At 30.3% G+C, this 14,918-nt stretch overlaps 1 protein-coding gene across 1 annotated transcript in view; it reads left to right on the forward strand.

Moving 5' to 3' along the window:
* Nucleotides 1–333: 333 nt before the first annotated feature.
* Nucleotides 334–14,918, forward strand: part of LOC126915054 (potassium channel subfamily T member 2) — a 202,924-nt gene continuing 188,339 nt past the window's right edge. The window contains exons 1-2 of the mRNA XM_050719378.1: nt 334–1,258; nt 5,472–5,725. Of these exons, the coding sequence (XP_050575335.1) occupies nt 5,625–5,725 (101 nt within the window). The 5' untranslated portion in view covers nt 334–1,258; nt 5,472–5,624. The remainder of the gene's footprint in view (nt 1,259–5,471; nt 5,726–14,918) is intronic.

Below are 14,918 nucleotides of genomic sequence, written 5' to 3' on the forward strand. Positions count from 1 at the left end.
TATATGCATAAAATTTGTACAGAAAGAAACGTAAATAACGAGAGGAACAAAATTATAAATAAAACTGTGGATATAAACAATACGTACCTGTAATCTGTCCAATAGATCATAATGTGTTTTTCATTGTCGGAAGGATTTCTGAAAAGCTTCATACATCAAGATTTCATACGCGTCACTTTTTTGGCTGCGGTCGAATCCGAGGATTTTCGTCCCCTTTTATCTCAGCAGGTGTTTGGACGGTTGATCGAATAGGTCGTCGGTGGGCGTCGTCAGGAGTGTGGTCGACGTTGCGAGCAACGAGGATGCGTCATCATTGAAGCGCGAGACACCGTTGAGTAAGCGTCGAGCGCGCGCGCTTCGAATAATTCGACTGCCTGTTCGTTTAGAAATAAAGCGTGATCGCGTCGCACGTGCCGCGCGTTCTACACTACCATCCCATTACACGCAATGACAGTTTTACTACGTGATTCAAATTCACGTTACGTTTGACACTTCCTGTGCATTTTTAGTAGAATTGTCAATAATGCTCGTTGACATTAGATTTGTTTTAATTTTTCATAAAGTAAGAATTTTGTATTACTTTGTAAATATATTTCAGTGAATAATTTAAACACAGTTTTGAATTACGAATTCGGTAATCTTTCTGTTGAAGAGTTAAAAACGGTTGAACATTAAACACGTTTTTGATGTATAATTATAATAATTATTCGAAAACAAGAACACGATAATTGAAAAATATATAATTGTGCAGTGAAAGTGATTGCCAGTAACGGTGAACTTAACAAGAAAGTATTTGTTGTTAAGTAATTCGCGAAATATAAGACGATGATATAATTTGATCTACCGGAAGGTGCTTGTTGTATTCTTACTTTCAATAACAATGGAATTGATTTACATTTCGTTGATGAATTTGATTAATTGATCTGAGATGTTCGCCTTGCGTGGAAATGTGTCGATACTCGTGAAAGTGATAGTTCTCGGTAAAAGCATTTCTCTTGACCAATCGATGAGAATGATACGATTTTCTTGAATTGTTTAACAGTCTCATGCACGACATAGAAACGGTTACAAACATCGTTTACATTGACGATCGATAGAAGAAGATTGTAAGATCGAAAAGAATTGTGTCAATGTATGAGATATGATGAAAATTCCGTTAACGTGTGATTCTTTGAAGGAAATAACCATTGACGACGGTTGCCATCTGATTCGACAGAAAAGAATGGAAAATCCATTGAGAGATGAGGATTCCAATTACGTAAGTACATATCAGTAATAATATTTTGTAATCTAAATGTAAAGAGCAAACTGTTGACTATATAGACGACAGGAAAACGTGATGCAGTCACAGTTACAGTCTTTTTTTCTACAGGAATATAGTTTTAAAATTCACTATGTTGTTAATGAATTCTGTTTCCATATTATTTAGTTTCGGGATTAAACATGTATTTTTCAGGTTTCTCGTAAATTTAGGAATATTGTTTGTTATAATATTAAGATATGGACGGTATTTAAGCTACTTTATGTAAATTAAAATATATCATATTAATTACAGGAATATTCAGGGCATTGTTGAAGGAATATTCTGTATGTTACATTTTGAAGAGTAGTTAGTAACTGAGAATATACAAATTTGTAAAGAGTACAAATTTATCATAACACAATTGTGTTGTCATAAAACAGGATGAAATAACACAAATTTTCGTTTTTGTCTTTCACATCAATAATCTTTTCTTTTTGTTAAGAAAAGTGTAAATTTTTCATCCTGTGCTCTATTTTATATCCTTTAGATTGGTCTAGTTCGAAACATGTTGACAAGCAGGAAATAATACGCCAGCTTTAATAATAAAGAATAAATTGAAGTCATTAAGACTGTATAAACAGAGTCTTTCGTGGGCAAAAAAATGTGTTTGGAAACTTTTGCTAGAAGTTCAGAGTAAGGAGTGTATTACGATATTTACATCACACGTTTTTTTTCATCTTCTATAGAGGAACAATCGTACAATCTAATTAAAACAAAAACAAAACTAGGTTTATATTTGTTTCTGAGATTAAAAATGTATTTTTCTTACTCTTTTGAACATTAAAAAATATTTAAAACATTAGTTATATATGTAGATTCATATCTATTGAGTTAAACTAAGATTATTTGTTTTTGAACATTGAGAATTTATCACTTGTTTAAACGATTATATCTTTAAATCTATTAATTTATTTTTTTTACTATCTCATATTAAAATACTTCTTTTTATCGACTAAGAGACGTAATAATTAAAAAATCAACAAGATTTGGACTTAGGACTTACAATTTTCCCGAGTAGACTTTAAAAATAACAATTTCTTCCAGTTTCTATTTTTATTTTTCGATCTCTCTTATAAAAAGACCTCAAATTTTTTATTAATCAATGTTTTCGACGATCATCGAAATCATTATTGCTTTAATCAACATTTTAATAATAATCAATCTTCTGCTGTACGTTAAACGGGAGTAATACTGATTTTTTATGTGAAGTGTTAGAGTAGTAATCACTGGAATGTTACATTCAAAACTATTCGTTTGGAAGTATCTGACGTGTAGTCAATTACATTCACTCGAATGCAATGCTATTGTATTTCGGCAAATGGCCTTCCTCTAGAGGATATATCTCTACCTAATACATTTGAGTGGAACAAGGCGTAATTGCGGAACAGTATTGTATATCTACTACTGACACTTCACCACTAATCACTAATAAGTTTCGATCGGAAGCTCCATTTTTGTGCTTTATTTACTCTCAGCTCTGTGTGCAATCTGCAATCTTGAGGTCTGTTATGAATATTATATAAATTTCGATGCTTAGCCAAAATATAATATACTTTTTAATGTAACGACATTTATTTACTAATTTAATTAAATTACTTATTAACAAGGTAATTAACAATATTTTGAGAGAACATGCTATGTGCGAAACATTTATACTGTATTAATTTATCAAGTAATTCGTTTCTCTTGGAAAAGTTTAAAAAATCGTGGACTTCGTTGTCATTCAAATTACATATCTTTCAAGAAGGCATTTAGTTCATGTTTATCATCAATTGAGTTGTTTTGTACAATTTAAAAATTAATATTTTAATCATTTTTTAGTAATAACTAGAATTAATGTAAAATATATCAGGGATCTTGAAATTTATAAACATTGCAAATTTATACATTTCTATCTGTTTTATGTCTAATAACTAAATAATATAGTTAATGACGAACAAATTTAACATTAAAAGAGCTTTCCAGTTTTATAAGATAGTGTAGTACCAATTTCAATTATGAAGAAAAGTAGTAACTGTAAAAAAACGTAAAATTATTTTGTGTTTCCCTGTACTTTTTAATACTTGTGAATATTCTGCGGTTTGATTGAGTACAAAATTACAATAAAGTATAATGTAATTATATAGTTATTGCCTTTACGCAAAATGTAGTGTAACACAAGCAGGAAAAGTAATAATCGTATTACAAAGTATTATCATTTAATCTGTTAATGGTTGAAACTATAAAAGCTTTCGATCGTCGATTTACCATGAATCGATTTTATGACAGAAATTACCGGTTTTCATTATCGTACAGTGTAAGGGTGTAGAAGGGTAGTCAAATCTGGAATACCATTACCGACAAATTTAGATTTGTATTTCGTCACTGCAGCCTACCCAATTTCCGAGATCTATATACGATTCATCGTCTTTCCTTAAATCCCATGACAATATCTTGAGATTATTTCGGTTAGAACATGGCTCTAAATTTGGTTTCATAGATTTTTGGTTTGGAGATATCCGGTCACGTGGAAGGTTTCCCAATTTGCTAAATGTTAGGAACACTTCGATAGTGGCATGACAAATAAATCTAATTTATCAATGTCGTGATCTCAACGTGCCGTTCAATCTTGTTTATTAGTTGAAAGCTATTCAATGTCCTTGATCCCTGGACAATTTTGTACTGAATTCAATTTTAGTATCTGGGGTATTTAAATGAGATACGTTTACATTTTATGTTAATAAACGCATATGTTTAATATGCAATTTTTAAATATTCGTCTTGTCTTCAATCTTTCAAAAGAGCTGACGTTAAGTTGCGTAGTTTACATGTTAAGCGATCTTGACATCTGTCAACAGTATTAAAATTCCGTTAGCTGCAGCTTTCTGAATCTCGTGTAACTTCATCGGAGCATTAATAATCAGTCACCTTCATTAATTGTTCGGCACGTTTTATTAATTGGCCACCAATGGATATTACGTGCAGGTACAGAGAACATCAATGAGAGTGTATTAATTCGCATTGAATTAGCGGAACAACATAAATGCATTTATAATTAAAGCTAAATGAATGGTCATAGTTTCAATAAAAATATCTCAAACGAATGGAGAAATACGGAAAAATTCAATTTTTAATTAAATTTGAACGCACCATTACAATTTTCTTTGGAGTGATTACTCCCTTTTTTATTTTTTATTTCTTCTTCCCTTCTAACGCGATAAATATATCAGAGAATAAAATATTTTATCTTTCTGTTTGGATTTGTATGTTATTGAAGTTTTGGCGCTGCGAGAATATAAATGGTAAAAGGGTAGAGAATAAGAAATACAAGAGGTACATTCAAAAATCAAATTTAAGTTGTGAGTTTTAGGTCTAAATGTTAAGTACGAGAGATATTAAGCTTAGTGGTTGAAAAAGTACACCATAGGTGTAAGTTAAAAAGAAATAAAGCTGGAAGTCCGTCCTAATGCGGAGGGGAAGGACTATGAAAAATAAATAAATATAAGAGAATAAAAGAATAAATAATTAACGAGAAACAGTATTAAAATCTCTCCAAACAATTCAGTATAAGTCTGTGAAGTTAAATTATTAAAGAGATATATGTGTTTCCTGGAAAATTTACGCCTGCTAACTGATTACTTTAATTTATTAACTGAAGCTAATGAGTATCATCCAAACATTAAATGTAGCATGCTCTCTTATTATTTGAGTTCTACCACCTACGTGAATAATTTCTCGTTGTGCGACAGATCGAATATCAGCATGTAATTGAGTAATTAGTGGGTTTTCCCCGTGGTCATCGCTATATGTCAGGGAGGATACCATGTATATAGGATACACATGTGTTCTTTGTGATGTAGTTTAGTCGAAAGCTTTCGTGGGATTGTAAAAACATGAAAGTACTATGATAAATAATCTGAGGATGTTTACGTATTTATGTGAAATTCCAAAATGCAAAACTTTACACAATCCATTTCAAAATATATAAAATGTTCAAAATAGAGTACTCGTTATAATAATCGTAGTATGTTTTATTCCTCTCAATGTTAATAAAAATGACGACGAACTGCAGTAACTGTGGTCCAAAAAATTGAATTGAATTTGGAAATTTATACTGAATTAAATTTGAACTTGATTTATACCGAATTAAAAAATATCAAACATTAAATATTATATATTCCTGTTTCAGGTCGTGATTCGGTGATTGTATGGTACGATTACAAAGCTTCCAGCAACAGTGGCAGTTGTAAACAGTATTTTTCGTGGTACCCTCGGCACGATCGAGGAGTACACGAAAACAACGTCTAAAGAATTGTCCAACATCGAAAACGGTTTGTGCACAATGAATGAACCAGATCCTTGTCTACCACTAATTCTACCACCGAGATATAGACTTCGCGATCTCCTCCTGGGGGATTATGCTTTTAATGATGACGGGGAGCGGTGAGTAAATCTTTAATGTTGCATATTTCCTTTCAAATGTTTGGAGAACAAAATATAAATCACTGTCTAATCTCCAGATATTTAAGATATTCCTCTTTTTCTATAAGAAAGTTATATCATTTTATTAATATCATTACATGGATTGTATCAATATGTTGTAAGTTCTTTTATAGAAGTTGGAAGAACATTAGAGCGTCTGTACCAATTTCCGATGAATTATCTGTGCTCAGTAGGAAATATTCAAGTATTACTTACGTACTCATGAATTTAAATCTTCGTGAGATATGACTCTCGTATTAATGTCTTTTGGACGAATGGACATTTATCTTAATGTAAATTCCCTTAGTCCAATATAAAAGTAAGTTTTCAGATACAGGAGAGAATAATAATTTGTTTATGTTGCAAGAGTATTCGAAAATCTCATTTTCTCAATATAATTTTAATCGTGTAACACTTTTAGTCTTTTCACTGTTATGAAAATTATAGCTAAGGTAGACAACATTATAAAATATTGAAATATTGAAATATTAAAACATGTTCTTTTTTATTTCTTTTTCATTAGAGATAGTACATATAAATTATGGATCTATCTATAGACACGTATAATACTTTAATCTTGCTGAATATAGTTAGTCGTTTAAGAGATTATGCTTTACTTTTCGTATGTGATTGGAGTTTTTATTAAATGTTAGATAAATTTATTAATATATAAGAGTGGTATTTTTAATTTTATACATCTCTCTTTCCATAATTTTGTGTTTCATAACCATACTTTATTTTGTTTTACTGTATTTGTAATTCAATTTTGAACTCGTTGCTGTTAGATTAGGATAGTGATTCGAATGACTTCAATTTTATAATTTTCATTGAAGCGCAAATTATACAAAATATTTCACACCAACTAGCTGTTTCTTGACTATAGATACATTGTAATTTAAAACAGAATCCTCTTATATGTTACAAATAATTACTTCTATCCGTCACACCTACATCTGTATTTAATTAAACAAGATTTTGATTACCGAGAAATGTTTAAAATTAAATAAATAATGCTGACGTTGCATTCGTGCGTTTCAATATGGATATGTAAAGTGATTGTAAAGGTGTGGCTGTGTAGTAGAGAGACCTTGTACACGAGTATGAAATTCACAGGGGAAACTAATTCGTTTCACGAGAAGAAAAAAGGTTCGGAGGAAACAAATTAAATTGCCTGTTCTCTGAGTTGATGAGTTCTTTTCGTTACGAAAGAGGAGATTTGGGGTTGAAAAAGAAATGATCTCGTGTTTGAGATCACTGATTTTGTGCCTGACCCGTAATATCTTGTTTCTCAGAAATGTTCACGAAACTGACGGCGATATTACGTTTAGAAGGAATATTCAGTGAAAATGATTCGCTAACATTTTATTTGTACGATATAAATTACCATTTTATTATATTAAGGAAAATCGAAAAACAAACATCAAAAAAGAAAGAAAAATAACTGAAATTTAAATAATACGTCAAAATCAAAATTGCAAATGAAAGCTGCGTTAATATTGTAAACAATAATGTTTAGCATTAAAAGGATTTAAATTGCAAATGAGTTAGCCTCTGAATGTGTCAGATATTTATTAAACAACATGAGCATCATGTTTCATTATACTGTGTCTGTTCTTTTAGTTCTTTTTTCTTCGATCCGGAATGTGCCCCCCCCCACGTTTATTTAATAATTCAGATTTTATAACACGAGTAAAACAGAGAGTGGGTCGTGAATTGAATGGCACAATATCTATTAGGATAGTCATCTTGAAATTTCAAAAGATGGGATAGCTCTGGAGGGGAACCAGAAATAACACTGAATTTAGAATAAATAGGATACCAAGTTTTTTTATTGGAGAATTATCATAGTTATAATACTAGAATTATTAGAATGGTAGAAATAATCAATACAGAATTTGTCATAAAAATTGTATAGTTGTATCACAGTCTTGTAGAGATTCAAATAATTCTACAGTTATAATAATTTTAGAAAGAAGGTAAAGACTGGCACATCGTTTTATTCTTTTAGAAGAAAAATTTTTGAAAGCTACTAAGTAATTTACTTCTCATATATTGACTGATGTTTTATCGCGACATATCTTCATCACAATCGATTACTTCCTCCCCTTGGTTAGAAAGAACGTAATAGGAGATTCTATAAAAGGGATCCTTCTTTTGACAACACGCTGTCTCGCATTTTTTACCATTTGTATTGGAATCTCGTAAAATCCTCGTACAAGGAAAAACATATGTTCGTTACAAGAAAGACGACTAGAGGAAACTGGTGAAGGAAACTCCTTTGAATACTTTAATATTTTACAGCATCTGATGATTGGAACATGATCTGTTAAAAAATAAAAATAAATAGAGTTATTATATCTGTACAGTTATGTCTTTTTGCATAAAGAAAAAATAAAGAATTGGTTAGGGGATTCTATTTCTTGGATTTATATTTATTATATAATGTACATTACATTGAATCTAGCAATCTTGTAACAAAACTCTTAATATCCAGAAAACGAGAATTAGCACTTATTAAATTGTGTATAAAGTTAAGTAGATTAGACTCGAGGAAATATTTTTTATAGCATACTCACGAGAAAAAGAAATGTTTATCAGAAATAATTTCTAATGTTGCAGCAAACAAATGAAATTATTAATTTTGATAAAATCCTTAGAACAATACCAGTTATTAAATAAATTAAATTACATTAGATTAAATTATTTATCTATTTAATTTAATTTAATAATGTGTCACAATCCTTATTAAATTTAGACTACAGGCGAGTCAGTTTGAGATTCACTCATCTATTAATTCCGGACAAAAAGCAGAGACAATTTTGCATGCTTTGGACTGCCGCTGAATCGTTTCTTTGAGCGGAAAGTCTAGTTTTTTACGCTCCAGTACCTTCTCATCCTTTAGAAGAAAGTCGGTCAGAAACGCGTTTGAAATAAAAAAAAAAAAAAAAAAAAAAAAAAAAAGAGTATTGGTAGAATCCTATGATAACTGAGTTGAATTCAACCGAAATTACCCTCTGCAACTTCATATCTACCTATATGTATGAAACATGTATTCGATGATGAAACTTTTAGTTTGTACCTTTTTTTTATTATATCCATTCTCATATACGTATCTCCTTCCATTACGCACATATTTATTATTTCTTTTACCATTCTCTTTAATTGTACCTTGTAAATATTCGAAGAGAATCACTCATAAAATTTTTATTTGCCACGAAATCAACACTCGTTTCACTTCATCCACTTTGTACTTTGTTCACGTACCCGTTTTATCGAATTTTTACATCCAAGGAAAATGTCAAATATAGTGCCACGCCAAAATGTGTTTTATTAGCTTTATACCGCCGATGCAGTCGCGTTGATAGCTCAAAAGAAAGATTTGCTTCGTGTCGGCGCACTTTCATCTTTGTGACTTGCAGTTACATCAGTTACTTGCAGCACTATCAAGCAGCACTTAAATAATACATTTATTAGAGATGGATTGAAATTTGATCTTTAGATACGTGAAATTCGAATCCAGAATCTTGTAAGTATAATTCTCGAAATTATCGAAACTCGAATCTCTCAAAAGTTGGAGTGCTTACTTATTGATACGATTGTAAAATCGTATAAGAATAAGTTTAAAGAATAACCAAAATTGGATCATGTCATTAATTAAACAAAGATAGTTTCATATCGCAATATTCTCTTAAATTATTTACACAAATTACTATTAATCTGGATTTCGAGAGCTTCGATCCACAAAAGTGGCAGAAAGTTTCGAGTATCGAGAACTCGAAACTGGAAAGGTTTCGAGTGTGCCATCCCTAAAATATACACCAAAACGTGTCATTAAGTTCTTGCCCCGATTCATTCGCATACGTAACTCATAAGGACGATATGCTATTTTCGTGACGGTGCATTCTCCTCTTTGTGGTTTCGAATTAACTATAAAGAGGCAGTTAACACGATTTTAGATTCATCGATGCAAATATATGCAAGGTTAGTGCCAACTAGAATCCTTGGACCATGATAAGATGGTCATAGTGTTCTTTCATCAAAGATTCGTGACAAATAGTACGAGCTTGTACAATAGTTTGATCGCATGTATGTATAGGTCCATCGAATTGAAACCAACCGAATTTTAAGATTGACGGAGTGAAGTATTGTCTTATTTCGTGATGAGGCTGAGGCTGGGTCTAAGAACCACACTTGACACAATTAATATCGACCGGTCTTTCTATTTTTGTTATTTTCCGCTGTCTCTTCTCATTTGGTCAACTGCTTCGTATACGTGCTCCAAGACACAACAAAGTTTCAAACATTTCACTGGACATACGATTTCGAAACCGCTATCGGACAAAGTTTCTCAACATATTTCTTTGTTGCTATGTGAAATCGATTCGTATTGTGCTGAACTCTGGGGAATTTCAAATCACACAATTACATTTTTTTTCAGAAAAGATAAGGGAACTTTGTGTTTTTTTGATGTTCGTTTTTGTATATTATTATCTATACATGAAAAGCCAACAATTTGGTATCATTTTTGCAATACTTATTAGATATAATTAGAAATTATAAATAGTAATTTTCTTTGCTTCGATAGGTCTATATCAATGTATTTGAAGTTACATCCAAATTCGTGTTTATTAAATTCTGTGGTTTTCATTTTGTTTTGTATGATCATCTGTCTATGTTATTTCATTACTTCATTATTTCAAAATGCTGTATTAATATTACTTGTGTTAAATGCTCTTGTTGGGTACCGATACCGGATGATGTCATTACAATTAGCTGCAATGATGGAAGTTCGCACTAAAATTGCCATAAAATATTATTATGTTTCACAGTAATCATTATACCCGGTTTACTCTTCCGCACCATTGTCATGAAACATACTTACAGATGTATATTTACAAACGCTTAACTGAATAATATTTAAAGCAGAACACAATTTCGAATTGTCATAAATCACAAATACCTACAAATAGACCGCGCATGTTTATGCAAATTTGTGTTATCTTGAATATAGTTAACTATAGGAATGTAATCTAAATTGAGATATTTTTCTCCCTCCAGATATTATAACAAGTATTGAATAGGACTAAAATGAAAATAGAAAAGTAATAATTTTAATTACTATTTGAAAAACAACAGTTAAAGAAATGGAATCTAAATAGAGATTTGTTTTATTCTTTAAATGATAAAAGAACTTTACTTTGGATATTTTGTGTATTTTTTCATGTTATAGGCATTCAATATAATTTTGTACATTTAAATTTCCTATAAATGCTAAAATATTTGCAGTCTGTCTATAAATTATAAGGATTGAGAAGATATGGTAAAATTAAAGTGTGAAGGGAAAAATGGTAATTCTATTTGCTATTTGCTGCAAATGTGTCGTACAAAATATCAGTTTCGATTAGACGAGCATATCACCTTTAATACAGGCTTGACCGAAATAAGGAATAGTAATGACTATATGCCTTCAAATTCTGTTCTTTCCTCACAATTCATATAAAGCTATAATTTTCAGGTAGTCATTAATTACAAGGCAATATTAGCACCTGCAAAGTGCTTCTTAAAAAATTTACATAGAAATGGAGTTACATTCAGGAATTTATGATAGGTAGCATAAAGAATCTACATAATTACTAGAAAAATATAAATAAGGTGGCAGAACTATAATTTATAAGATGATAATAAATTGTTTAATTTCCAACGTTTCTCAAAATTAGTGTTAAATTATCTGATTTCAAAGATTTCTTAAAATTAGTGATAGATCCTTTAATCTTTAAAATTCTTTAAGGGACCACCAATCTTTAACTAACACATACAACTTTTTTTTACACATGTTACTCATTTATACAAAGTATGTATTTAAAGTATTCATTAAAATATATATCTTTATTTTAATTTTTTCGCAAATTCTATCCTAAAAATTACTACAAATGATAGAAGCATAAAAATAGTTTAATCCTTTCATTGTCCATTGAAATCAAAATATACAGCAAAACCTGAGAGAATTTATCGTACATTGATTTTATGCATATTGCCCGTTAATTATATTGTCTGGCCAATATTATGTATTCTTTATACAGTAGATCTTAAAACAGGGAATACATTTATAAATATTTATTCATAAATTTATTTGTAAGTGCCATCAAAGGCAGCTATAAATATTAACAGTCAAACAGTTTATGAATTTAAACAGAACGATATTCCTCTATCGAAATTCTCTTTAAACTTGTGCAAACTCGTTTGAAATTTCGTTGTCAGAGAAGATCTCTAGTTATGAATATAATAACGAATAATTACTAATTTCAAAGGCGTAAGATGACGCGTTATTTCATTTTAACCGTTTACTCGGATATGATTTAAACTCCTTTCGCTTTTCTTGATATTTGCAATTTTCTTTGAAATACGCGTGTTCTGGGATTTACACGCAGGTGTCGATGAACGAGCTCTTTATTACCAACATGCTTTTTAATTTCTCGTTTCGATTCTCTGTTCTTCGTGAAGGAAATTCGTGATTAAAGGAGATAGTTGGAAACGAGACATCTCCTCGCCTAAATGGTCAACCTTTCGAAGTTGCAATTGTCTTTGCATCTCCGGTTGGCAGGAAATTGAAGGCACCGTCTATACTTGCCCACGTATCGTTCAACGACAATGACAAACTACAAACTCGACAAAACCGGTTGCCATGAAAACCGATATTTCGAATCTTGGTCGTGGGTGGAATCTTTCTTCCGAGAACAAATGATAGAAATATTTCTTGAAAATCTGTTTGAATCGCTGATGTCTCTACCAACATATATTGCGCGATGTTTGCATTTTGCAATCCTCTAGTGCATTCAAACAAGCTACGAAATGACCGTGCGTTTGGGACATGTTTCAACATTTGGCATCGTAATATACGTGTGCTTATATATGTACACTATGAAGTTTATCAAGACGTATGATTTATAATTTTTATAGCGTGTTCTTTTTAGTAATAATGATCATTTTTGTGACTATTTTCTATAATGAAGAATATACAATATATTTATTTATTACTTCTTAATGTTAGGAAAGATTTCTATATTATATGACTGCAAAGTATACATTTTTACAATTATGATTTTATAAGTATGTTCAAACAGCACATTGAGGATAGTCTTTAATTTTTATGTATATGAAAGATGGCATAAGTAAACTTTTTGGACAGTTCAAAGAAATGATTAATGAAAGGAAGAAAAATGTTATAAATATTAGGAAAATTCAATAATTCGATTGAAAGTCAATATAGTAATGGGATATCTAGAGTAATGAATAAGGCAACATACCGTGGCGTTTATTCATCATAATCACTTCTTACAGGATAATATATTTGGTTTCCTTGATTGTAATAATGTAATGATGGAAACCTAAAATGAAAGTATAAAATATAGCTATGGTACTAGTCATGATATATTGAAAAATACCAAACAAAGCTATATGTAAGGAAATAATTATTTAATTATATCATTGTTCTAAATACTAATGATTATTAAAAATACTACGAAATGCTCAATGTCATGCTATTCTTGTTATCTAAGATTCCAGCAAAATTGCGTTTGTATTGTGTTGTGAATATTAAAAAGTTTATCAGGACTATATTGCTACTACTCTGGGTCCTGGCATGATTTAAGTTGGCGAAGTTCCTTTTTACAGTCATTTCTCCTATGAGAATACGTTCACCTTCACTTTTTTCTTGGCTGATTAAACAAAATTCACTTTCAGCTCGGAGTTATAATTTCACAGATACGAATTCATAAAGTTGTACATGCTAGAAGGGGTAGTTAGAAATTAAATTGAAATGAAGTGCGAATATGATGAAAGTACTAAAAGAGATTAAAAAGGAATATACCAAAGCCATAATTTGGAATCAATCAAATCAATAGTTGCAGTGGAAAATGGTATGATGTTAATTACAAACTTTCTTACATCGCATTAATAAATTACTTTAAATATCTAAATAATTAGGGGAAAACTTGAATTGTTACCATAAACGATTCAATCTACAGTTTTAATTTAATTCATTTTCTATTTTAATTTAAGCCATTCTATAAAATTACCTTCATAGAGAATAGATCATGAATATAGGAGACCAGAGTGAAACGTTCGCCTTTGTTACTGTAATTACAGTTACGAATTATTAAAGTCCTTTCAGTGCAAGGGTACTTAGGAAAATTGCTTCACTCTTTTTTTAATTTTCCTACCTTAGTATGTGGGACGTAAATGTCATCTGACTTAATCCTGTGAGATTAATTAAAAGTTATCAAAATTATATTCAAGTACCTCGACAATTTTATCACATTTTTACAATTAGATATATTATTTATTTCTAATATTCACATACATACACACACAGAGTAGATCAATTATTCATTATAAATTCTTAAATAAATGTCATGAACATATCTTCGTCTATGAAAATTTTAGCACTACTTTTATTATTCTCTGCTTAAAGGAAAATTACAGTTGATAAGATAGCCAATACCCTATATTACCGTGGTATTAGTTCTGTTAATCGATGCATCTATTCATTTCCACGCGAGTTCAATTCCCTGAACTATGCAATATCATGAAGAATACTATACCTTGTTAGTGTCGATTACTGTATAAGGGTACTCGAAAGTAAGCACAATTAATGGATTTTGAACATTTGGCAAACAGATTCGATAAATTGGATAAAAGATCCAACTGTGTTGTTGTTATAAACTCTTGCACTGCTCGTAGTGCGTTGCTATGTAATTATCGTTATAATAAATATGCAACTATTAATTCATTTTTTACGTATAAAAGCTACTCGGAAAAGAACATGATATTTCTATATTTGTTGATTCTCTGATTCCAAGAAATTTTGTATAGCACAACTGGAATACATAATATTATGATATTCAATATCTTTTTTAATATTCATAAATAGCACATATTTAATTAATCAGGTATTTGATATTCAAATTAAATAAAAATGTAGTTAATATGTATATGCCACTTAGCAGTGTATTCAATTTGGTAAAAGGAGGCATGATTCGTCATGTCTCTTTCTCTAAAAATGAATATCAATTACTTTAAATATTTGTAATTGTTTCAGAAAACGAAAATAATGAATTAAAAAATAATTTTGTCTCTATCTATTCGTAACTCTTTA

The sequence above is a fragment of the Bombus affinis genome, chromosome 4 (assembly GCF_024516045.1).
Source record: "Bombus affinis isolate iyBomAffi1 chromosome 4, iyBomAffi1.2, whole genome shotgun sequence".
NCBI lineage: Eukaryota > Metazoa > Arthropoda > Insecta > Hymenoptera > Apidae > Bombus > Bombus affinis.